This window comes from Bos grunniens, chromosome 7 (assembly GCF_055505025.1).
Source record: "Bos grunniens cultivar Pamir isolate PY7600 chromosome 7, Bosgru_T2T1.0, whole genome shotgun sequence".
NCBI classification, from domain to species: domain Eukaryota; kingdom Metazoa; phylum Chordata; class Mammalia; order Artiodactyla; family Bovidae; genus Bos; species Bos grunniens.
Window position 1 is genome coordinate 25,088,230 of NC_141171.1, and position 24,227 is coordinate 25,112,456.

General features: G+C 38.4%; 1 protein-coding gene across 3 annotated transcripts in view; it reads right to left on the bottom strand.

The window, feature by feature from the left end:
• Positions 1-24,227, bottom strand: part of SLC27A6 (solute carrier family 27 member 6) — a 411,258-nt gene that overhangs the window by 16,861 nt on the left and 370,170 nt on the right. For all 3 annotated transcript variants that reach the window (XM_086410493.1, XM_086410492.1, XM_086410494.1), the window contains one exon: positions 8,971-9,165. In XM_086410493.1, the coding sequence (XP_086266619.1) occupies positions 8,971-9,165 (195 nt within the window). The remainder of the gene's footprint in view (positions 1-8,970; positions 9,166-24,227) is intronic.

Here is a 24,227-nt window from a genome sequence, read left to right on the forward strand (position 1 = left end):
GCTGGAACAAGGAATTATCTGAAACTGAACTGACCCCACACTGCCCACAACAGCTCCAGAGAAATTCCTAGATATACTTTTACTATTACGACTTAAAAAAATTTTTTAATTTAAGTTCTTTATTACTTCTTTAATTTTCATTTTTATAACCTACTCTTACCTTACAAAAAAAGATCCTATTTTTAAAGCAAATTTCATGTATATATTTTTTATAATTTTTGTGATTGATTTTGTTTTGTATTTTTAATATTGTATTCTTGAGGGTCTAAACTCTAGATTTTTATTCTTTGCTTTTTGGTATTTGTTACCAATTTTGTACCTTTAAGAATCTTATCTTCAGTATCCATTCTCACTTAGGGGTGTGATTACTGGCTTGATTGCTCTCTCCCCTTTTGACTCTTCCTTTTCTCCCCTAGATCACCTCTATCTCCTCCCTCCCCCTTCTCTTCTCTACTTAACTCTGTGAATCTCTCTGGGTGTTCTGGGCTGTGGAGAACACTTAGGGAATTGACCACTGGTTAGATTGGTCGCTCCCCTTTTGACTCCCCGCTCTTTTCCTCCTAATCACCTCTATCACCCTTCTTCTTCTTCTCTTCTCCATGTAACTCTATGAATCTCTCTGGGTGTTCCAGACTGTGGAGAGCACATAGGGAATTGATTATTGGCTAGATTGCTCTCTCCCCTTTTGACTCCCCCTCTGGAGATCCAATAAGTCCATCTTAAAGGAGATCAGTCCTGGGTGTTCATTGGAAGGACTGATGCTGAGGCTGAAACTCCAATACTTTGGCCACCTCATGCGAAGAGTTGACTCATTGAAAAAGAACCTGATGCTGGGAGGGATTGGGGGCAGGAGGAGAAGGGGATGACAGAGGATGAGATGGCTGGATGGCATCACCAACTGATGGACATGAGTTTGGGTAAACTCTGGGAGTTGGTGATGGACAGGAAGGCCTGACATGCTGCGATTCATGGGGTCACAAAGAGTCAGACATAACTGAGCGACTGAACTAACTAACTAACTTCTCCTCCTGGTCCTCCGTGAATATCTGAGTATCCCTCACTGTGGAGAACAGAATTGTTTCACCATCAACCTAGATGTTTTATCATCTGTGTTATATGGGTAGAGAAGTCTTGAGGCTACTGTAAGAATAAGACTGAAAACCAGAGGCTGGAGGCTTAACCTCAAAACTTGAGAACATCAGAGAACTCCTGATTCCAGGGAATAGTAATAGACAAGAGCTCATCCAAAAGCCTCCATACATATACTGAAACCAAGCTCCACCCAAGAGCCAACAAGTTCCAGAGCAAGACATACATGCTAATTCTCCAGAAAACAGGAAATACAGCCCTGAGCATTAAAAGACAGGCAGCTCAAAGCCATACCAAACCCAGACACCCAAAAACTCACTACTGGACACTTCATTGCACTCCAGAGAGAAGAGATCCAGCTCCACCCACCTGAAAACAGATGCAAGCTCCCCTAACCAAGAAACCTTGAGAAGCCACTAGTCCAACCCCACCAAAGGGAGCAGGCTCCAAAATAAAGAGGAACCACAAACTTCCAGCCTACAGAAAGGCCACCCCAAACACAGCAATCTAAACAAAATAAAAAGGCAAAGAAATATTCAGCAGAGAAAGGAACATGATAAATGCCCACCAAACCAAACAAAAGAGGAGGAGATAGGGATTCTACCTGAAAAAGAATTCAGAATAATGACAGTAAAGATGATCCCAAATCTTGAAAACAAAATGAAGTTACAGATAAATAGATTTGAGACAAGGATTGAGAAGATGCAAGAAATGTTTAACAAGAACCTAGAAGAAATAATGAAGAGTAAATCAATATGAATAATGCAATAACTGGGATCAAAAGCACTCTGGAGGGAACCAATATTAGGATAACTGAGGCAGAAGACAGGATAAGTGAGGTGGAAGGTAGAATGGTGGAAATAAATGAAGCAGAGAGGGAAAAAGAAAAAAGAATGAAAAGAAATAAGGACAACCTCAGAGACTTCTGGGACAATGTTAAACACCCCAACATTTGAATCACAGGAGTCCCAGAAAAAGAAGATAAAAAGAAAGGGCATGAGAAAATACTTGAAGTGATAATAGTTGAAAATTTCCCTAAAAAATTTTTTTTCAACTATTATCTCATCAAGTATTTTCTCTAAAACAGGGGCTTCCCTCAAAAATCTGTTGGTAAAGGATCCTCCTGCAATGCAGGAAACCCTGGTTCAATTCCTGGAGCAGGAAGATCTGCTGGAGAAGGGATAGGCTACCCATTCCAATATTCTTGGGCTTCCCTTGTGGTTTAGCTGGTAAAGAATCCACCTGCAATGTGGGAGACCTGGGTTGGGAAGATCCCCTGGAGAAGAGAAAGGCTACCCACTCCAGTATTTTGATCTGGAGAATTCCATCACAAAGAGTTGGACACAACTGAGCGACTTTCACTTTCACTTCATTTCACTTTCACTTTCCCTAAAATGGGGAAGAAAATAGCCACTCAAACCCAAGAAACCCAGAGAGTCCCAAACAGGATCAGCTCAAGGTGAAACACCCCAAGACACATATTAATCAAATTAATAAAGATCAAACACAAAGAGCAAGTATTAAAAGCAGCAAGGAAAAAGCAACAAACAACACACAAAGGGATTCCCATAAGGATAACAGATGATCTTTCAATAGAAACTCTTCAGGCCAGAAGGGAATGTCAGGACATACTTAAAGTGATGAAAGAGAAAAATCTACAACCCAGATTACTATACCCAGTGAGGATCTCATTCAAATATGAAGGAGAAATCAAAAGCTTTACAGACAAACAAAAGCTGAGAGAATTCAGCACCACCAAACCAGCTCTTCAACAAATGCTAAATGATCTTATCTAGATAGGAAATACAGAAAAGGTTTATAAACTCAAACCCAAAACAACAAAGTAAATGGTAATAGGATCATAAATGATGCTAAAGCTGAAATTCCAGTACTTTGGCCACCTCATGCGAAGAGTTGACTCATTGGAAAAGACCCTGATGCTGGGAGGGACTGGGGGCAGGAGGAGAAGGGGACGACAGAGGATGAGATGGCTGGATGGCATCACTGACTCGATGGACGTGAGTCTGGGTAAACTCCTGGAGTTGGTGATGGACAGGGAGGCCTGGCATGCTGAGATTCATGGGGTCACAAAGAGTTGGACATGACTGAGCAACTGAAATGAACTGAACTGAACTATCAATAATTACCTTAAAAGTAAATGGGTTGAATGCCCCAACCAAAAGACAAAGACTGGCTGAATGGATACAAAAACAAGACCCCTATATATGTTGTCTACAAGAGACCCACCTCAAACCAAGGGACACATATAGACTGAAAGTGAAGGGCTGGAAAAAGATATTTCATGCAAATGGAGACCAAAACAAAGTAGGAGTAGCAATACTCATATCAGATAAAATAGACTTTGAAATAAAAGTGATGAAAAGATTGCCTACATAATGATCAAAGGATCAATCCAAGAAGAAAATATAACAATTATAAATATATATGCACCCAACATAGGAGCACTGCAATATGTAAGGCAAATGCCGACAAGTATGAAAGGGGAAATTAACAGTAACACAATAATAAAGGGAGACTTTAATACCCCACTCACACCTATGAATAGATCAAGCAAATAGAAAATTAGCAAGGAAACACAAACTTTAAATGATACAATGGACCAGTTAGCCCTAATTGATATCTATAGGACATTTCACCACAAAACAATGAATTTCACCTTTTTCTCAAGTGCATACAGAATGTTCTCCAGGATAGATCACATCCTGGGCCATAAATCTAACCTTATTAAATTCAAAAAAACTGAAATCATTTCAAGCATCTTTGCTGATCACAATGTGGTAAGATTACATGTCAGCTACAGGAAAAAACTATTAAAAATACAAATATATGAAGGCTAGATAACATGCTTCTGAATAACCAAATAATCATGGAAGAAATCAAAAAGGTAATCAAATATGCATAGAAACAAATGAAAATGAAAACATAACAACCCCAAACCTATGGGATTCAGTAAAAACAGTGCTAAGGGGAAGGTTCATAGCATTACAAGCTTACCTCAAGAAACAAGAGAAAAATCAAATAAATAACCTAACTTTACACCTAAAGCAACTAGAAAAAGAAGAAATGAAGATCCCTGGGGTTAGTAGAAGGAAAGAAATCATAAAAATTAAGGCAGAAATAAATGAAAAAGAAACAAAGGAGACTATAACAAAAATCAACAAAACTAAGCTGGTACTCCTTGGAAGGAAAGTTATGACCAACCTAGACAGCATATTCAAAAGCAGAGACATTACTTTGCCAACAAAGGTCCGTCTAGTTAAGGCTATGGTTTTTCCAGTGGTCGTGTATGGATGTGAGAGTTGGACTGTGAAGAAGGCTGAGCGCCGAAGAATTGATGCTTTTGAACTGTGGTGTTGGAGAAGACTCTTGAGAGTCCCTTGGACTGCAAGGAGATCCAACCAGTCCATTCTGAAGATCAGTCCTGGGATTTCTTTGGAAGGAATGATGCTAAAGCTGAAACTCCAGTATTTTGGCCACCTCATGCGCAGAGTTGACTCATTGGAAAAGACTCTGATGCTGGGAGGGATTGGGGACAGGAGGAGAAGGGGACGACAGAGGATGAGATGGCTGGATGGCATCACTGACTCGATGGATGTGAGTCTGAGTGAACTCCAAGAGTTGGTGATGGACAGGGAGGCCTGGAATGCTGCGATTCATGGGGTCGCAAAGAGTCAGACACGACTGAGCGACTGATCTGATCTAATCTGATAAGTGAAATAGATCACCTGTCCAAGTTCGATGCATGAAACAGGGCACTCAAAGCCAGTGCACTGGGACAACCCAGAGCGATGGGATAATCTCTTAAGTCCTTGCAATATCACGATGGATAGTACTATTTTTACTTGCCTAAGGGCCTTGGGCAGCCAGATAGTAACTACACTGTTGAGAGTGGGTCTCTGAGCCAGGTCAATAATGTTATGTAGGACAGAGGTTTGTAGTCACACATCTTGACTTCCTGAAGGACGGGAGATGGAGGCTGATTACAGAAGCAGCCAACTAGATTTAAATGACTGAGAACCCCCACTCCCCCAAAAAACTCTGGACATCAAGACTGGGTAAGCTTCCTGACCTGGAAATACATATAACTATTATATCAACTTTTGATGAGTTTTCTGTAGTGAATTATCAAAAATTATTAAAGGCGGTCTTAGGGACCCCCAACTGCAACTGAAGTCAGGTGTGAAGATTGTCCTCTGTGAATTTTTTTCTAACTTCACAGTTGGATAAATTTCCTAGTCTCTAAAAGATGCTTGAAAGTGAAAGTGTTAGTTGCTCAGTCCTGTCTGACTCTTTGCAACCCTATGGACTGCAGCCCTCCAGGCTCCTTCCTCCATGGGATTCTCCAGGCAAGAATACTGGAGTGGGTTTCCATGTCCTTCTCCAGGGGACCTTCCCAACCCAGGGATAGAACTTGGGTCTTCTGTATTGCAGGCAGATTCTTTACTCTCTGAGCCACCAGGAAAGCTCAAAAGATGCTTACTTTAAGACAATAAAAATGTTTATATAAATGTGAAGGAAAGAAGCCTTTTTACCAAATCTCATACTTTACTTTTTGTATCTATGGATTTACCACCATGAAAGATGAAGATAATTAGCACTTATACCTTCTTCTTTCTTCCCACCCAATTCCCATTTTTGTTAGTCATGAATATTTCTATATTGTCAGGATTTACATTTCCATTCCATCTACAAATGTAATTCAGAGTTTTAAATCTTCTACATTTAATTGGATTCAATCGAACCTTTTAATAGAAGGTGGTTCCTTCATTTCTAAAGACTGCTTTATCTTCATGTTCACCAGAATTTTTCATTCAGTGAATATAAAGCAGTAGTATATTCCTGTAAGTACATAGGAATTACATTCTCTGATTTCTTACAAGTTTGAGGATGCCATTTTGTTGCATTTGGATTTGCAGGACAACTTCATTAAACTAGCATTCTTAGCTGAAAACATTACTTTCCCTTTCGGGGGGGAACTGGGTGTGATGTTTTCATTTGAAAGATGCCTGAGCCATTTCATATCTTCACCCTCTACTTTGTACATCTTTTGCTTTTTCTGCCTTAGCATCTGCTTATGGTTCTTCAATTTATATTTAGTAATTTCACTGGAAAATATTTTCTGATAATCATTCTGTACCATATATTCCACCCTGAAATATGTGCTCTTTTTGCTAAACATTCAAATCTTTATTTTCAGGAAGTTTTCTTCTATTAGGTTTCAAGTAGTTTTTTTCACTTTGAGTTTTTTTTTTTTTTTTTTTTCTGTAGGAACACAAATTAAGCACATGTCAGATCATTGTCTATGTTTTCATTTTATCTTTTTCATGTATTTTATATTATTATTTGCTTATTCTTTATATTGTTTGTGTGACTCCTTAATCCCATCCATCTTGCTCCCTAGTAGTGTTTACAGTCTTATTTATTTTTAAGTCCTTCAGTGTGATGTTTAGCTCTGTAACATTTTCATTTTTCCCTTATATTTTTCTCCTTTGGGTTGAGCATGGCTACTATTCAACTCCTTTGGTTGATTTATGCCTTTCCTGCACTTTCCTTTGAGCTCTTATTTTTAAACAGAATATAATTACAAGTTTTTGAACCATGGGAAATCATTTTTCTAAACATTTTCTGGCTATTTGGGGGGACTTATTTTGATATTCATCCATATTTTTTTTAGCAGTTTTTTATTTAGATTCTATTTCTTCCTTCTTTTTTTTCAAGTTTTATTTCTTTCGATTTCATGTTTGTTCCTTCCCAGTTATAATTACTGGGCATAGAAAAGGAGAAGTCAGTCTACAACTTTTATGTGGATGTCTCTCAATTGAACTGCCACCAAATTTTTTATATTATTTGCTTTGGAGCCATTTATGGGACACACCTCCCTTCATGCATTTAAATAAATAGGAAACACAGCACACAAGAAGGACATTTGGGTCACAGGAACTTTGTGCTGCTACTTTATCTTTTTCTTGTGGTTATAACATCCTACCTCTGTTTAGAGGCTGACTTCTTTCTGAGAGGGTAACTGTAAGCCTCCAATAGGTTTAAATTTTTGAGAGACACACTTATCAAATTTCCTCATATAATTATGAAACAATTATTGGTCTAATTTTTTTCTGATTGCCTGTTACATAATGAAACAATATGCAAATGAATGATAAAAGACTAGAATTCATAGGTACTTTTTTTTCTTCCATTTCCAAACTGAAAAAAAAAAATCAGAAGTTTTTCCAAATAAACTAGAGACAATCATAACTTCCTGTATTATGCATTATAACAGTCTGACAGGGACTTTAATATATTAGAAAATTACAATGAAGTCAAGCTTCATTGTATTCCTACTACATAATTACTTAGGAATGACTCAGCTTCACCAAAAATGTTTAATATTAATAGCAAATTTTTAATGGAACCAGTGCAATCCACTGAGAAAACTAATCATAAAGAATGTAGTACTTGATAATATCAGCACTTATTATTCCACCAATTATATTTGTTCACAATTCACATGAATTTCTAAAGTGTCAATAAGACCTTCACAATCCCAAAGAACATATTTATAAAAACAGTTTGTACCTTATTTAAGTTTCAAATATCAGAGCAATTAATACCAGCTTTGAATCTATTTCTTTACTTTTAAAAATTACACTTTTATCTCTTTTGATACTCACTAAATGCTTCTTTTCTACTTCTTTAAATTATGCTCTTTATCATTTCCTTCCTTTTATATTCTTTGAGTTTGTTTTAGCTGTTTTTAAAAATTAACTTATAAAAATGGATATTTAGCTCACTAATTTTCACTCTTCAGTTATTATTCTTATTCTTCAATGTAACATTTTCATTATCATTTGGCTTAAATTATTTTCTATTTTTATTTTTCTATTATAATTTTTCTTTGACTTATAGATATTTAGAGATGCTTCATTTTCAAATATTTAGGAAAAGATCTAGCTGTTATTTTAAACATTTCTATCTTAATTAAGCTGTTATCAGAGAACATAATCCATATATATTTGATCCTATGAAATTTGCTGGAATTCACTAAGTGGTCCTGTAATCTTTGTGAATGTTTTGTAAATGCTTAAAAATAATGGATATTCAGCAGTTTTAAAATTCAGTGTCCTATGTATGTTCATCAGTGCAAGTAGTTTCTTTATTGTATTATTTAATACATTATATCATTGAAAAAATTTTTGCATGTTCTATCAAAGAGATAAAATATTCTACTGTGATTCTGGATTTGCTTATTTCCCCTTGAGGATTTGCTTATTTCAAATTTTCATTTTTATTCTTTAAAAATATTATTATTGAATATAAATTGTATTTGATAATTATTTTCTCCAAGCAAGATGAAGGTATCTGTCCACTATATTTTGTCTTCCATGGTTGCTATTGCGAAATCAGCTGTGTTTTACTCCTAAGAAGGTAATTCCTTGGCTACTTTTAAAATGTTAGTAATATCTTGGCATAGTTTTTAAGGAAACTATATATTAGAAGCCTACATATAATTTTTGAGTGATATAAAAATGAATGACAGTAGAAATTGTGGATGGAAAACACAGAAAATGAAAAGAATCAAATTAATATATATCAGGACCTATGCTTGCTGTTTATACATTTTATCGTGAAATTTGAAAACTGAGCAAAAGAACTATCATTATCCCCATATTACAGAGGAAAAAGATGGGAGATAGGCAAGGTTTTCATAATCTATGGCACCACAGTTTACCTAGAGGCAACTATGTTATTTAGAGGAGTTCTTAATTTTTTTTAAAAAAGTGATAATATTTACTATAAGTTACAGTATAAAGTCTAGAAGAGAGATTAGCAGATCTCAATATATCTCTTTTTTATTGTACTTACTTTGTGGAAGAAAGTCGCTCTCCCGACTGATCCAATTTTCCCAGTGTGATTCATGAAGTTAATGTTTCCTTCAGTAGCTCCATAAAACTCACACATCTTAATATTTCCAAATCTGTCTAAGAATTCTCTCCATACATCACTGCGTGCTCCATTTCCAATTGCCAAACGCACCCGATGATCCTTTTCTCCTTCCCTCTGTTAGAAGAAAACATTTTCCTCTTAATTTATTAATTTCAATTCCCAATTCTTTCTGTCATTGCTATTACTTAAATGGCAACAATCCAGAAGTAAGTTGTATATGGAAAGGAGTAAAAAAATTCATGTAAGTCTGTGGCATAACTGGGTCCCGTAGCTAATGAGCTAACACTGGCCCAGAGTAATACAGCTTTTATTTTCCTATATCTGGGAAAATCTCTTCCTAAATTTGAGATGCTGAAGTCTTATTTTCCCTGATATATATTTTCTTCCTTACCAGAATGGAGGTTCCTCAAAAATTTAAAAACAGAACTACCATGTGATCCAATAAAGTGCACCTCATGAAGATGGGGAAAAAATGGAAACAGTGACAGACTTTATTTTCTTGGGCTTCAAAAGCACTGTGGACAGTAACTGCAGCCATGAAATTAAAAGATGCTTGCTTCTTGGAAGAAAAGCTATGACAAACCTGGACAGCATTTTAAAAAGCAGAGACAAAGAAATTTTGCTGACAAAGGTCTATATAGACAAAGCTATGGTTTTTCCAGTAATCATGTATGGATGTGAGAGGTGGAACATAAAGAAGGCTGAGTGTCAAAGAATTGATGCTTTCGAACTGTGGTGCTGAATGAAGAAGACTCGAGAGTCCCTTGGACAGCAAGGAGATCAAACCAGTCAATCCTAAAGGAAATCAACTCTGAATATTCATTGGAAAGACTGATGCTGAAGCTGAAGTTCCAATACTTTGGCCACCTGATAAGAAGAGCCAGCTCATTGGAAAAGATACTGATGCTGGGAAAGGTTGAAGGCAAGAGGACAAGGGAGCGACAGAGGATGAGATGGTTGGATGGCATCACTGACTCAATGGATACAACTCAAGGAGAGAGTGAAGGACAAGAAAGCCTGGCATACTGCAGTCCACAGGGTTGCAAAGAGTCAGACATGAATGGCTACTGAAGATCAATAACAAATATTCACTGTGGCATTATTTACAAAAGCCAAGACATGGAAGACCCTAATGCCCATCAACAGATGGATGAAGAAAATGTGAGATAGATACATGTGAATATTATTCCATCACAAAGAAGAATGAAATCTTGCCAACATAGATGGACTTTGAGGGCATTATGCTAAGTGAAATAAGTCAGACACAGAAAGATAAATACTGTATGATCTCATATATATGTGGCATCTGAAAAACAAACAAACAGCAGCAAAAACAAAACCCCAAAACCCTAAACAGAAAACATATTGGTGGTTGCCAGGGGCAGGGTAAGGAGTGAGCAAAAACGGGTGAAGGGGGTCAAAATGTACACATCTCTAGTCATAAAATAAGCAAGTCCTGGGGATGCACAACACAGCGTGGTGACTATAATTAACAATACTGAATTGCATATTTGAAAGTTGCTAAGAGAGTAGAAAGTGAAGTTGCTCACTCATGTTCGACTCTTTGCGATCCCATGGATTGCAGCCTACCAGGTTCCTCCATCCATGGGATTTTCCAAGCAAGAATACTGGAGTGGGTTGCCATTTCCTTCTCCAGGAGATCTTCCTGACTCAGGGATTGAACCCAGATCTCCCTCATTGTAGGCAGATGCTTTATCGTCTGAGGCACCAGAGTTGACTCAAACAACCAGGGATTAAGGACAAGGACCCACCATGCAGTAGAAAATCCAAACATAACTTCTAGCTGGTCCTTAGTATCATCAGTTCCACATTCCCAGATTCAACAACAGCAGATCATGTAATACTATGATATTTACTACTGAAAAAAATCTCCGAGTAAGTGGACCTTTGCAGTTCAAATCCATGTTGTTCAAGGGCCACTGTAAATCTTAAAGTTCTTATCACAAGGAAAAGAAAATTTGAAACTATGTATGGTCTTGAATGTTAATTAGACTTACACTGGTGATCAATTTGCAATACATACAATATACTGAATCATTATATTGCATACCTAAAACTAATATGTTTATGTTCATTATACCTCAATTAAAAAGTTACAGTTAGGATATAATATCAGCTTAGTCATGGTAAAACCATGATTCCCTCTGATGTACCATTATCCTTACAAAAGTAATATAAAATAACAAGAAATAATAATAAGTCAGCAATAATAATAAGGTAGAGAACACAATGTCCCTGACACAATTAAAAATGGCCCAATGAACATTCTTTATCTCAGTTCCTTCTCAGTCTTAAAGGAGATTTTAATCTATTAACTTTAAAGAACACAGAGAATGGGAAAGGTAATTTCTCAACCTGAAAAGTGAAGAGATAAGAGGCATGTGACTAAGCAGAGTGGATAAGTTTGAACCTAAGCCTGCATTTGGGAACACAATACACACTCCAGAGTGTGTCAACAAAGCATCAAAACAAAAAACAAAAAAACATGAGGAAGGCAGAAATCTTGGTTGCAAATTTGTGTAGGAAGCAGTTGCACTCGGAGACATCCTAATACAGACAATGTATCTGGGAGTTTGCCCTCTGCGCATTGGTCAAATACTTGAGACTTACTCTCTGAAGAAGGCCAACCAGATACCATTTCAGGTGTAGGAATCTATTGAAAACAGTAGATTCAGTGCAAGCCTGAATATTAAGTGGTGAGATCTCAGAGCCAAACTAATCTGCAGAGGTAGAAATCAGAATACTGTTTACATTTGGTAGAACAATGACTGATTTTTTATGATACCTAGGGGAATATCTTCAAGAAAAAATGAATAAAATTGATTAAAAATACTTGAAGTGTTATTAAATCATGTTCAGAAATTTCAGCTATAATGGAAAGTTTTGAGATGAATTAGTAACAAGCATTTAGAAAACAAAATTTTAGAAGTCAATTAGCATCAGGGATAAAAAGCTAAAAATTCTCATTATATTTTAATTACATTGTATGTATGCTATGAACAAACTATATATGACTTTTTAAAATGAAAACAACTAATTATCAGCATATTTTAAAACATATTTAAAACAAAATATTTTAAAACATTAATATAATTAGATTGGTGCCACAGAGGGAGAAGAAACATATGTGTGCATGAATGACTGTGAGTAGGAAGGGCAGCAGATGACAGCTAAAACTGAAAAATCAAGAAGTAGTAACATACATGTTTTATTAAGGATTATAGAAGTAGGGGCCTCCCTGGAGCCTCAGTGGTAAAGAATCCTCCTGCCAATGCAGGGAACATGGGCTAGATCCCTGATTCAGGAAGATCCCACATGCCACAGAGCAACTGAGCCCTGTGCCACAGTTATTGAGCCTGTGCTCTAGGGCCTGGGAGCCACAGCTACTGAACCACACGCTGCAACTACTGAAGCCCAGGTACCCTAGAGCCCATGTTCCACAAGAGAAGCCGCTGCAATGAGAAACCCACACACCACACTAGAGAGTAGCCCCTGCTCGCCACAACTAGAGAAAAGCCTGGGCAGCAGTGGAGACCCAGCACAGCCAAAAATAAATACAATTATTTAAAAAAAAATAAACACGGAAGTAAATAATAATCAAAATAACTTAAAATAATTAAATATATTTACCTCTAGAGATCAAGTATTGACAGCATTGGGTACCGTTTTCTCTTGAGAGTACTATCTGATTTTTTTTTAAATTGTAAAAGTACTAGTTTAGTAAAATAAAAATCAAATTAAAAAAATAAAATAAGAGCCAAGGGCTGTGGATACATCAGAATCCGACTTGCTGATTTCATTAGGCCTTTAAACTCGTAAGGTAAATATTCCACTGATAAACGAAACACAATGAATAAACAAACAAAAACGTCCCTCAATCACAGTAGCTTCTTCCAAGACAGAGGATTCTTCTCTACCACTAAATACAACCAGGAGCAATTCTGTCCTGGTTCCTCCTCCCATGGGCATGCCCAATACTGCCCACCTGGCATGGAACCAGGTTAAGAATTTTTCACTGCCATCTTCGTATATAAAATATTAGTCCTGCAAATCTTAGGATTTATTCTGCTTTAACAGAGAACAATCTTTCGTACGGCATGACTCCTGGATGCTTTTCAGGTAAGAGACGAGTTTTAGCAAGTATCATTAATTATAAAATGAACTGGCATACCAGTAAGAAGGTTGTTTGCAAACCCAATTACATAGATTTTAACCTGTGTGGTCTATAGCTGTATAAGCTTACTATTAATAAGTGAGAATATTCATTCAGAGTCATTCAATGATATCGAAAATAAAATCACCAAAACTAGGATAAGGCTTTTATCCAGAAATATTAAATTCACATATTTAACTCTTCAGATATGTATTTATTTAAAGTGTTTAAATATTTATTCTACTTTTCTTTCCTTTAAAAGAAAACCCAGAAGATCATGCTTTGAGGGGTATGAAGAAAGGTCAACAGATTCATTATTTAGTGTTGTGGGAAAAAAGAGACTGAATATTTCCTTTGTTGCTGGTATGCATATACTCCTAAGAGTAAAATACAAATGACATAATTAACATAAGGTATATAAATTACAGTTATTTTACAGTTTATTGAGATATAATCTAAAGTTTCAATGACATTATTCAGATTTTTGTTTAACTGATTAAAATCATGAGCGTGGAAATATATAAATGAAAATAATATTATTCTTTTATTTATAATAATGATATAAAAATATATGAAGCTCTGGAGCAAGACCAAACTATATAATTATGTTTGGCATATGCCCACACAAAATCACATATATACACATATATGGAGACGTGAGGGGAGAAGAGAAACAGAAGCTTTTAAAAGACTAGTTTACACAGGAGTGGAAACTTTAAAGATATATAATACCCAGGGAGATGTTATCATAAATGCCATCAAGATGTTATCAAGGGTTACCTGGGGCTAAATCCAGCCTACTTCCTCTTTTAGTCAATAAGTTTTATTAGGACAGAATCATACCCATTTATTTGAATTGTCTACCCTGCTTTTGCAATACAGCTGCAGAACTAAGTAGTTGTGCCAGACAGCATAATCCACAAATCCTAAAATAATTACTAACCCGGTGCTTTATGGAAAAAGCTTATTGACCTCTGCCCTAAATTATACACAAAGTGAGAAAAGCAACAACTTAATGTTAACACATAGCAAACACCACCTGGTAAACTGGACAACACACTGGTGCTACAAATTAGCTCATTAAGCCTTTCATCCAGATTCATTCTATGTTTTCTTCCTAAAAGAAGGGCTGTATCTTACTGGAAATAAAGGGGAGTTGGTTTTATTTGTAAAGCAGGTGAAGAGTTTCTTATGTATACAAGCACGTTGGTTGGTGGGCAAAAGGTTGTTCAGATGAGCCTTGAAAAAATCCTACCCACCTAGTGATGTTGGGAAGCTCTCTTGGTGACCCTGCAAGATGACTGGAAGCCAAGGGAAGGTATCAAGCAGAGCCTGAGGTAATAACAACAGTAAACTGGTACCAATGGCATGACGGACTGAGAGTTTTGCAGCAGACAGCAGTTGAAATGATCCAGATAAAAGATGATAAGAGGGGGAACCCACTATATGGTCAGAGAAATGGTAAAGGAGGGTCAGCAAAAAGACAAATGTGCAGAAGAAAAAATTATCAAGATTGGTAAAGGGAGACTTCAAGCATACCCTGGCATATATGAAAATTGAGACTCTTGAGAGTCCCTTGGACTGCAAGGAGATCAAATCAGTCAATCCTAAAGGATATCAGCCCTGAATATTCATTGGAAGGACTGATGCTGAAGCTTAAGCACCAATACTTTGGCCACCTGATGTTAAGAACTGACTTGTTGGAAAAGACCCTGATGCTGGAAAGATTGAAGGCAGGAGGAGAAGGGGATGACAGAGGATGAGATGGTTGGATAGCATCACCAACTCGATGGACATGAGTTTGAGCAAGCTCTGGGAGTTGGTGATGGACAGGGAAGTCTGGTGTGCTACAGTCCACAGGGTTGCAAAGAGTCGGACACAACTGAACAACTGAACTGAACTGATATGGAAATTGAGAGCAGGGTCTGAGGTTGTGAATCACACTTAATCTCATGTGTGTCCTTTTTGAAGGTGATTTGTGAAATCAGTGGTAAATCATCTAAAATGTAACCAAATCTTCCTAATGCATGCGTGCCAAGTCGCTTCAGTTGTGTCTGATTCTTTTTTGCAACCCCATGACTGCAGCCCACCAGGCTCCTCTGTCCATGGGATTCTCCAGGCAAGAATACAGGAATGGGTTGCCATGCCCTCCTCCAAGGGATCTTCCCGACCCAGAGATTGAACCCTTGTCTTTTGCATCTCCTGCACTGGCAGGCAGGTTCTTTACCACTAGTGTCATCTGGGAAGTCTTAATCTTCCTAATGCCCATCTATCATTTAAAGAAGTTCCTCTCTGTCTAAAAGTCTCTTAAAGACTTCTTTTAGGAAAAATTCCAATTCCTTTCCCTTCTTCCTGAGTTATGAGGTTACTACCTAAATGTCACTGGATATCTAGGCTGTGTTGGGAACAGGATGAGGAAAGCATGCGTAAATATAAGCACAATTAAATGAACAAATGAACACATAGCACCTACATAGGCACATACACAAAAGAAAGACACAGAGTGGCAGAGACAAAGAGACAGATGGAAGAGGAAAGGCAGAGAGTAAAAGTTAGAGAGAGAGAGAATATGAAAAAAAAAGAAACAGAGTGAAATAGAGCAACATAGAAACATGGACACAGTGACATATGCAGAGGCAGAAAGAGACCCATCTGCATGTGACAGAAACACAGAGACACTCAAGACAGTTGAAGACACACACACACACACGCGCGCGCGCGCGCGCACGCAGGGGTGTAAAGTGAGACACAGTTACACAGCACAGAGATCCACAACACAAACAGAGCGAGAGATGGTGACAAAGACGCATGCACACCGAGGGGTGTTTGCTCTCTCACAAATACACATGCACACACACACAAAGCCAAAAAAAAAAGATATAAACTAGACACAGATATCCTGGAAGACAGAGAGAAGCACATACACAGAGACGCACAGCTGCACACAGAGGCATCAGCGTGCAGGCACACAGAACGAGACGCATGCAAATAGAGAGACTTACGATCAGAAACCAAGAGAGAGAGTCCAAGAGAGAGGGCAAAGCAGAAATCTGGACAGTGTGGGACGGGAACAAAAGACAAGCCTGCAGTCATGTCAGAAGAAGCAAGGGAGTATGTCTGTATCCCGTGACCAGGTTATTATATTATCTCATTTTAATCACCATGACAACTCTATGAAATAAGAAGCATTATCCCCATTTTGCACACTGGGATAATGAAGTTCAGGTCCAAAGTCAAACATCAAATAAACAGAGATAGAATGTGAACTCATCAAAGCCTACATGCTCCGTGGGCAGAGAGGGAAGGAAGGAAGGAGGAACGGACAGAAGGAAAGAAAGAAGGAGAGCAGGGAGAAAACCAGCTCAAAACCCCTCAACAGCTCTTGCTCTGTTTTCCCAAGCCTTTCCCCATGATTTTAGTAATAGAAAACAATTGAATCCTGGGTGTCTGGGCTTCCCTGGTGGCTTAGTGGTAAAGAATCCACCTGCCAATGCAGGAGACACGAGTTTGATCCCTGATCTGGGAAGATCCTACATGCCGTGGGGAAACTATTCCTGTGTGCCACAACTATTGAGACTGTGCTCTAGAGCCTGGGAGCCCAAACTGCTGAAGCCTGCAACAGCCTGTGCTCCGCAACCAGAGAAGCCACTGCAATGAGAAGCCCTCATACCACAACTAGAGACCAGGCCCCGCTCTCTACAACTAGAGAATGGTCCTCGCAGCAACAAAGACCAAGCACAGCCAAAGATAAATAAATACATAAAACTAGTAGTAAGAAAAAAAGGAAATTCTAGTTTAGCAGTAAGGGCTCAAGTGTTTATACACTGGTGCACACACAGAGTAAGCCACTTCATTGTACACAGAACAGACACATTTTATCCCATTTGAAATTTAAGAGAGAACCTGCTCAATGGATCAGAGCTTTCAATGCTGACATTCCAGGGTCACAGTTTCCAGTAGATGGTTTCCCTCTGGCTTTCAGTGCCACGCATCACAACGATGTGCCCATAGCAGTGGAGGAGTCACAGTAATTTGTACCAAGGCTCTTGTTTCTTCAAAATATCCTCTGGGAGCTGTTTTCCAGGAGTGTCTGTTGAGCTTCTGTATTTGAGGGACTGGCTAAACTGCAGTTACCTCCTACCAGTCACAGATTTATTCCTGTGCTGAAATATACAGGTCTCTAACAATGCCTCTTAGAAACAAAGCCTCCTTCTTCCAGACCACGTGCTTAATCCTATTCAGTGAATCTACAACACACCCAGGCTGAATAGCCTCTTTATATACTTATGAAAAGTGAAACTCTGGAGGCTCTGTTTTAATATAGGTAATTTTGTGTATCAACCCTGATTTCTCAGGAAACAAAGACTGTTGATAGATGGAGCGACAAAAAAAAAAAAAAAACAACAACTCACAGTGAAAACAAAGGGGCAAATCTTTTCTGCCTTTTAGCCCTGGATAAGCAGTGACTTAAGGGACAAAACAAAAGTATGGTGTAATTCGTAAAGGATCATCAAAAACATACAACTTGTGTTAGGGATTACAATTCTTCCATCTTGATTCTATTTAACAGAAGACCTCTTTTCTCCAAAACCCACTGTAATCACACATATACAAGTATCACACCCACGCATCCCAGTGATAAGAAGAATGACTATAACATTCCAACAGTTTGCTTCTTTCATGGACACTCTACTACTACACACTGGAAAAATACAGACAGCAAGCCCAGTGGGTGTCACAGAACAGGGACAAAGAAACTCAAGTTCAAACAGGGTAAGAGAGAATCCTGTTGACAAGAAAACAGGCACAAAAGAGCAGATTTTATACTGAAGCAGGAAAGGAATGGTGGAGGGGAGAGGCCAGGGGACTCTTTCCAGAAAGGACCTAAGAGGATTTGAAAGCAGAGTCCCCTATTGCTAAGACAGTATAGGCTCAGCTGCCCCTAAAAGTCATGGTCAAGCTGCCTTTCCAGTCTGGGTATGGGCAAGCCACGATTTCAGAGATGACAGTCATCAGTTCAACAAACCAATCTACATCATAAATAACAGTAAGAAAAGACCTCTGGGACCGCAAGTGTTACCACAAAAAGCTCTAACACATTGTTGTTTGGTTCCTAAGTCCTACTCTTTGCAGCTCCATCGACTGCAGCACGCCAGGCTTCCCTGTCCTTCACTATCTCCCGGAGTTTGCTTAAACGCATGTCCATTGAGTCGGTGATGCCATCCAACTATCTCATCCTCTGTCACCCCCTTTTCCTTCTGCCCTTGATCTTTCCCAGCATCAGAGTCTTTTCCAATAAACTGGCTCTTTGCATCAAGGGAGCTTCAGCTTTAGCATCAGTCCTTCCAATCACACCGTGACACCTAGTGGGCTCATTTCCACTCATTTTCTAGAAAATAATAAGTAATCAAGATTGCCATTTGTAGATCACTCTGCACAGGTGCTTTCTATCCTGGCAGCACTGGGAGAACTGAAAATGGGAGGAAAGCAATGCTTCAGACCAGCGGCGCTGCAAAGTGGCTTTGTAGAGAAAGACCAGCTTCAGGAGGTGACAAGACTCACCTCTAACCCAAATGACTGAGTTCACTCACCTAAAAGGGAGGACGATCTTCCCTGGAGACCCAGAAAAAGTTCACCTGAGCCACAACTGCCATGAGTCACTAATGAATGTTCTGAAAAACGCAAGATAATTTCTGCTGAGTGCAGCAATGGCCTCAGGCCCTTTTAGGCAATAATGCCGACTGTGATTTTTCTGAACTCTCCCTGGACTCTGTCCTCCCCAGGAACTCTGACTTTCTCACTGCAATTGAGCTTCCCTTTCAGGTCTGGGACTAGGCAAAGGCTGTGCCGATCATGAACACTTGTATGTCCCAGCAACTGGTCTTCTCATATTTGTTACTTTATTTTTAAAACTAATACAACTATTTTTTATTCAGCACTACGATGTCAGGCACCATTTTGAGTACTGAGGATATAACTATAGATAAAAATGATAAACCTCCTGCTTTCCTGGAACTTATATCATAGGGTGGGGAGATTAAATGACAACAAATAAAAATTATCTATGAAATATATAATGAGGTGATATGTTTTATGAGGAAAATAAGGCAGTGAAAGAGAACTAGGAGACTGTAGTGAAGAGCCTGACTCCATTCTTTATGGTTGACTGTGGAGAGATTTCAAACCACCCCCATCCCCCTTCCTCTTCTGCCCTAAATCTGAGCAAACTATTGAGAATGGCCAGGGCTCCTTCCTTTGGCAGCAACAGGAAGTTCAAAGCACATGAGCAACGCTACGTGCACAAGGTCCCTCACCCTAGTGCCAGCCTCTTAGTACAATAAAAGCTGAACTGGTCTCTTTCCTCTGCTATCCCAAGTCAGTTTTTGACCTGCTTGGGCCCCTTGTCCTCCTCTCCCCAGAAAGTCACATTATGTGAGTAATAAATCCATTCACATTCTCTTAGTGCACGTATGACATCATCAGTCTCAACAGTACAACCCGATTTTGAGTGTGGGGTCCACGTGAGTTGGGAAGGTGACTTGTACCAGACATAAATATGGGTTGTGGCCAGAGAAGCCCTCTCTGAGGAGGAGGAGGAGGGGATCTGAATAGCCAGAGAGTGAGACATGCAAATATCTGGGGGGAACATTCAAGGGGAGGAACTGAGAGTCCTGGTGCATTGAAGAAAAAGTTAGGAGGCCACTGAGGCTGGGGTGGATGAAACAAGCAGAGTGTGTGTCGGGGTGGGGGTGGGGGATCCTAGCAGGGCAAGCAGATCCCACAGAGCTGTATGGCCCCATGCTAAGGGCATCTGGATTTTCCTCCAGGAAAACTATCACAGGGATTTGAATAGTGAAGTAACATCTGATTTACATTTTAACAGAATCATTCCAACTGCTACATAAGAATTGAAGTTAGAAGGGCAAAATGGAGTTCAGAAGAGGCCATTGCTGGGATTTGGAGGGGCAGGAAGTTGTGCCAATGCAGATGAGAGCAGCAGGGCAGTAAGACGAGGTTTGAGTCTGGAAATATTTAAACGTTGAAACTGCAGGATGTGCTCGTGGAGGTGTGAGAAAAAGAGCAGCTGCAAGGAAGATTAATGACAGAGCTGCAGATACACTTTTGAGAGTTAAGTTGTAGATGGTATTTTCAGCTGGGAACACGTCCAGGGAGAGAGAGAAGGGAAAGGCTTGACTGAGAGTTCTGGACATGCTACCATTTAGAGGTCAGGAAGACTGAGGAAGATCCCAGCAATAGAGCCAATTTAAAGCTATAAACTGGCATTCCTGAGCCTGGTTTATATGAGTCTAATATAGAGATACGGGCTGATAGATGCGATTGCGAACCTGTCAGGCTGGAGACTAGAACAACTTTGGCACATTTGTTACAATAACAAAAACATCTCATGAGGCCTCTTTGGAGAAGGCTGTCTCCTCTTCCAGGAGACTCCATCATTATGGCCCATCTGTCTCCATTTGTACTTCAATTTCTGTCTCATTAATACTTACGTCAGCTTTGGATGTAATTGTTATTATACTCATCCTGTAGATGAAAAGACTGCTGTGGGGACTGCTCAGAGAAGCTGAACAATTCGCCCATCATCACAGAGCTTATAAGATAGGGAAGACAGGCTTGAATGTGAAGCTCCCTAACTCCAAGGTGCAAAGAAATTAAATGATTTGCTTGATGCCACATGATGAATTAATGGAAAAGATGGACTTAGAACTCTCTTTTTTATTTAAATCCATTGTCTTTCTTTCACTGGGAATAAAGTCATCTGCTGGAAAATTCAGGCTGCTAATAATTTGCTAAAGAATCTTGTATTTTCTGGTAAGCCTTACTAGAAAGGCAGAGATCCACAATTTCTGACCTTGACTTCATATGTCCATAGCATGGACATTAGAAACAGATTATTAAAGGAAGAGGCAATGTGGAAAATAGCAAATAAATAGTAAAATAAATAATCTTGAATATAAATTTTAAAATGTTAAATCAATATGGAAGGTAGGAAAACCAACTAATACACCATGTTTATAGTAACAGCAGGATATACCCCAAGAGGAAACAGGTATAATATTTTCAGGGTTTCCGATTTTGTATTTTTATTTCTAATGTTTTTGTGTGACAAGTGCAATATAAACCTGTTAACATTTTAACATTAGTAAAGCTTTATTTTAAAATAATAATGGTCTAAATTGATTTTTGTAATCAATGTTGCATGGTTTTTATTATTCAAAGGCCAAATATTTTTTAACACTACAAAATTATTCTAATTTTATAATGACATTCATGAAAAACATTACCACATTCTGCTTAAAAATAATATCCTTCCACTTGTGTTTGGCTTATCACTTCACGTTTTTTCACATCTTATAACTGGATGATTAGAATCAATGGGCAAATTAGGAGAAGTAGGTACTGTTATCTATTTTATATTGGGTTAGCCAAAAAGTTCATTCAGGTTTTTCCATAAGATGTCACAGAAAAACATGAATTAACTTTTGACTACACTAAAGCCTTTGACTTTGTAGATCACAATAAACTGTGGGAAAGTCTTAAAGAGACGGGGATACCAGACAACCTTACTTGCCTCCTGCAAAACCTGTATGCAGGTCAAGAAGCAACAGTTAGAAACCGGACATGGAACAACAGACTAATTGCAAATTGGAAAAGGAGTACATCAAAGCTGTATATTGCCATCCTGCTTATTTAACTTATATGCAGAGTATATCATGTAATGGCGGGTTGGATGAAGCACAAGCTGGAATCAAGATTGCTGGGAGAAATATCAATAACGCAGCTGACACCACCCTTATGTCAGAAAGCAAAGAGGGATTAAAGAAATCCTTGATGAAAGTGAAAGAGGAGAGTGAAAAAACTAGCTTAAAACTCAACATTCAAAAAAATGAAAATCATGGCATCTGGTCCCATCACTTCATGGCAAATAGTTGGGGAAACAATGGAAAGAATGACAGACTTTACTTTCTTGGGTTCCAAAATCACTGCAGATGGTGACTGAAGCCATGAAATTAAAAGACACTTCCTCCTTGGAAAAACAGCTATGACAAACCTAGACAGCATATTAAAATGCAGAGATATTATTGCCAACAAAGGTCTGTTGGCAAAAGTCAAAGCTGTGGTTTTTCCAAGTAGTCATGTATGGGTGTGGACCACAAAGAAGGCTGAGCACTGAAAAACTGATACCTTTGAACTGTGGTGCTGGAGAAGTCTCTTAGGAGTCCCTTGGACAGCAAGGAGATCAAAACAGTCAATCCCAAAGGATATCAACCCTGAATATTCATTGGAAGGACTGATGCTGAAGCTGAAGCTCCAATACTTTGGCCACCTGGTGTGAAGAGCTGACTCACTGGAAAAAAACCCTGATGCTGGGAAAGATTGAAGGCAGGAAGAGAAGGGGGCGAAAGTGGACGAGATGGTTGGATGGCATCACTGACTCAATGGACATGAGTCTGAGAAAACCCACGGAGGTTGTGAAGGACAGGGAAGCCTGGTGTGCTGAAGTCCATGGGGTCGCAAAGAGTCAGACGTTACTGAGCAACTGAACAACAACAACAAATATAAAGACAGAACCTGTGGCTCCAAGAGAAGAGACCAGTAGAGAGTCACATAATAAAAGCTTGAACTGAGCCTGTGTCTTTTGATTCCACAGCCAACACACTACCTGATGGCTTTCCATATAAAGCAAACTTGTGGGGAAATCCAGTAAAAAAGGATATATGTATTCTAGTGGAAATGACAGCAGCAAATGTATAATAGATAAGACAGAAAAAAGACATGTATGCTTTATATGTACCACTACCCATGAACTATGAATCAGTAAGTATTAAAAATGCATTTATAAAAAGCCTTTAATATATACACAGTTCTAAAACTTTCCAAAACATTAATTCCCTTCTAATTCTACCAACATTTAGGTTGCTAATAGCTATTTTTAAATATTAGTCCCTCATATTTATATATTTGTAGCTTCTCAGCAGAAAAGAAAGTTCTGGTTCCTTGCCAACTTTTCTAAAGCTTTCATATTTAGTATGAGAATAGTAAACACGTCTCTGATTTATTAAAGAAAAACTGGGTTTTAAAAGAGAGCTGATTTTCTCAACCATGTAAAAATATGCTTCAAATATCTGAGGAAAAGAAAAAATTTAAAAAGTACTAAATATTTTTAAACAACTGGATCTTGGAGATAAAATCAATTATTCTGAGTGCTGTCAAGAAGACAATGGCAATGAAACTAAATCAGAACATCTTGATAACAACTACAATTCACATTAATTTTAAAGTGTCATTCTTTGGAAGTTACTACATGGGATAATCAAAGTTTCCAAAGCTTAATTCTTTGACAAACTACATCTTTCACAAGATGTGAAATGGGGAAAACCTAATGGTAAAACACTTGAAGTAATACAGAGACTAAGAAAATGAAAACACAATAAAAGAAAAAATGCTTTAAAAATATTCATTTTTCAATTAGAAAAGAATAAATAGTAATGCCCTGAATCAGGGACAAGGTAATGCCAATGAGAGCCTGTAACTGTCTTCAGACCCATTAAAAACATAACTGATAAAACCAATATACAAGTTCAAGAGATCTAGGTTAAGTCAGCATCATTTAGTCACTGAGTGGTAAAGAATCTGCCCACTAATGCATGAGAGGGGGGTTCGAACCTTGGGTTGGGAAGATCCCCTGGAGAAGAAAATGGCAACCGACCCATGTATTCTTGCCTGGAGACCCCTTGGGTAACGAAGCCTGGCGTGCTACAGTCCATAGGGTTGCAAAACCACAAGAATTGGAATTTTATTCTCGAGTACTATTGAATTGTCTTTATCCTTACATCTTATCTAAATATGACAAAGTGAAAGTGTTAGTTGCTCAGTTGTGTTTGACTCTTTGTGACACTATGGACTGTAGCATGCCAGGCTTCTTTGTCCATGGAAGGAAACCTCTTAAAGCTTGAAAGAAATGATGGATTCTCTTTGGAGA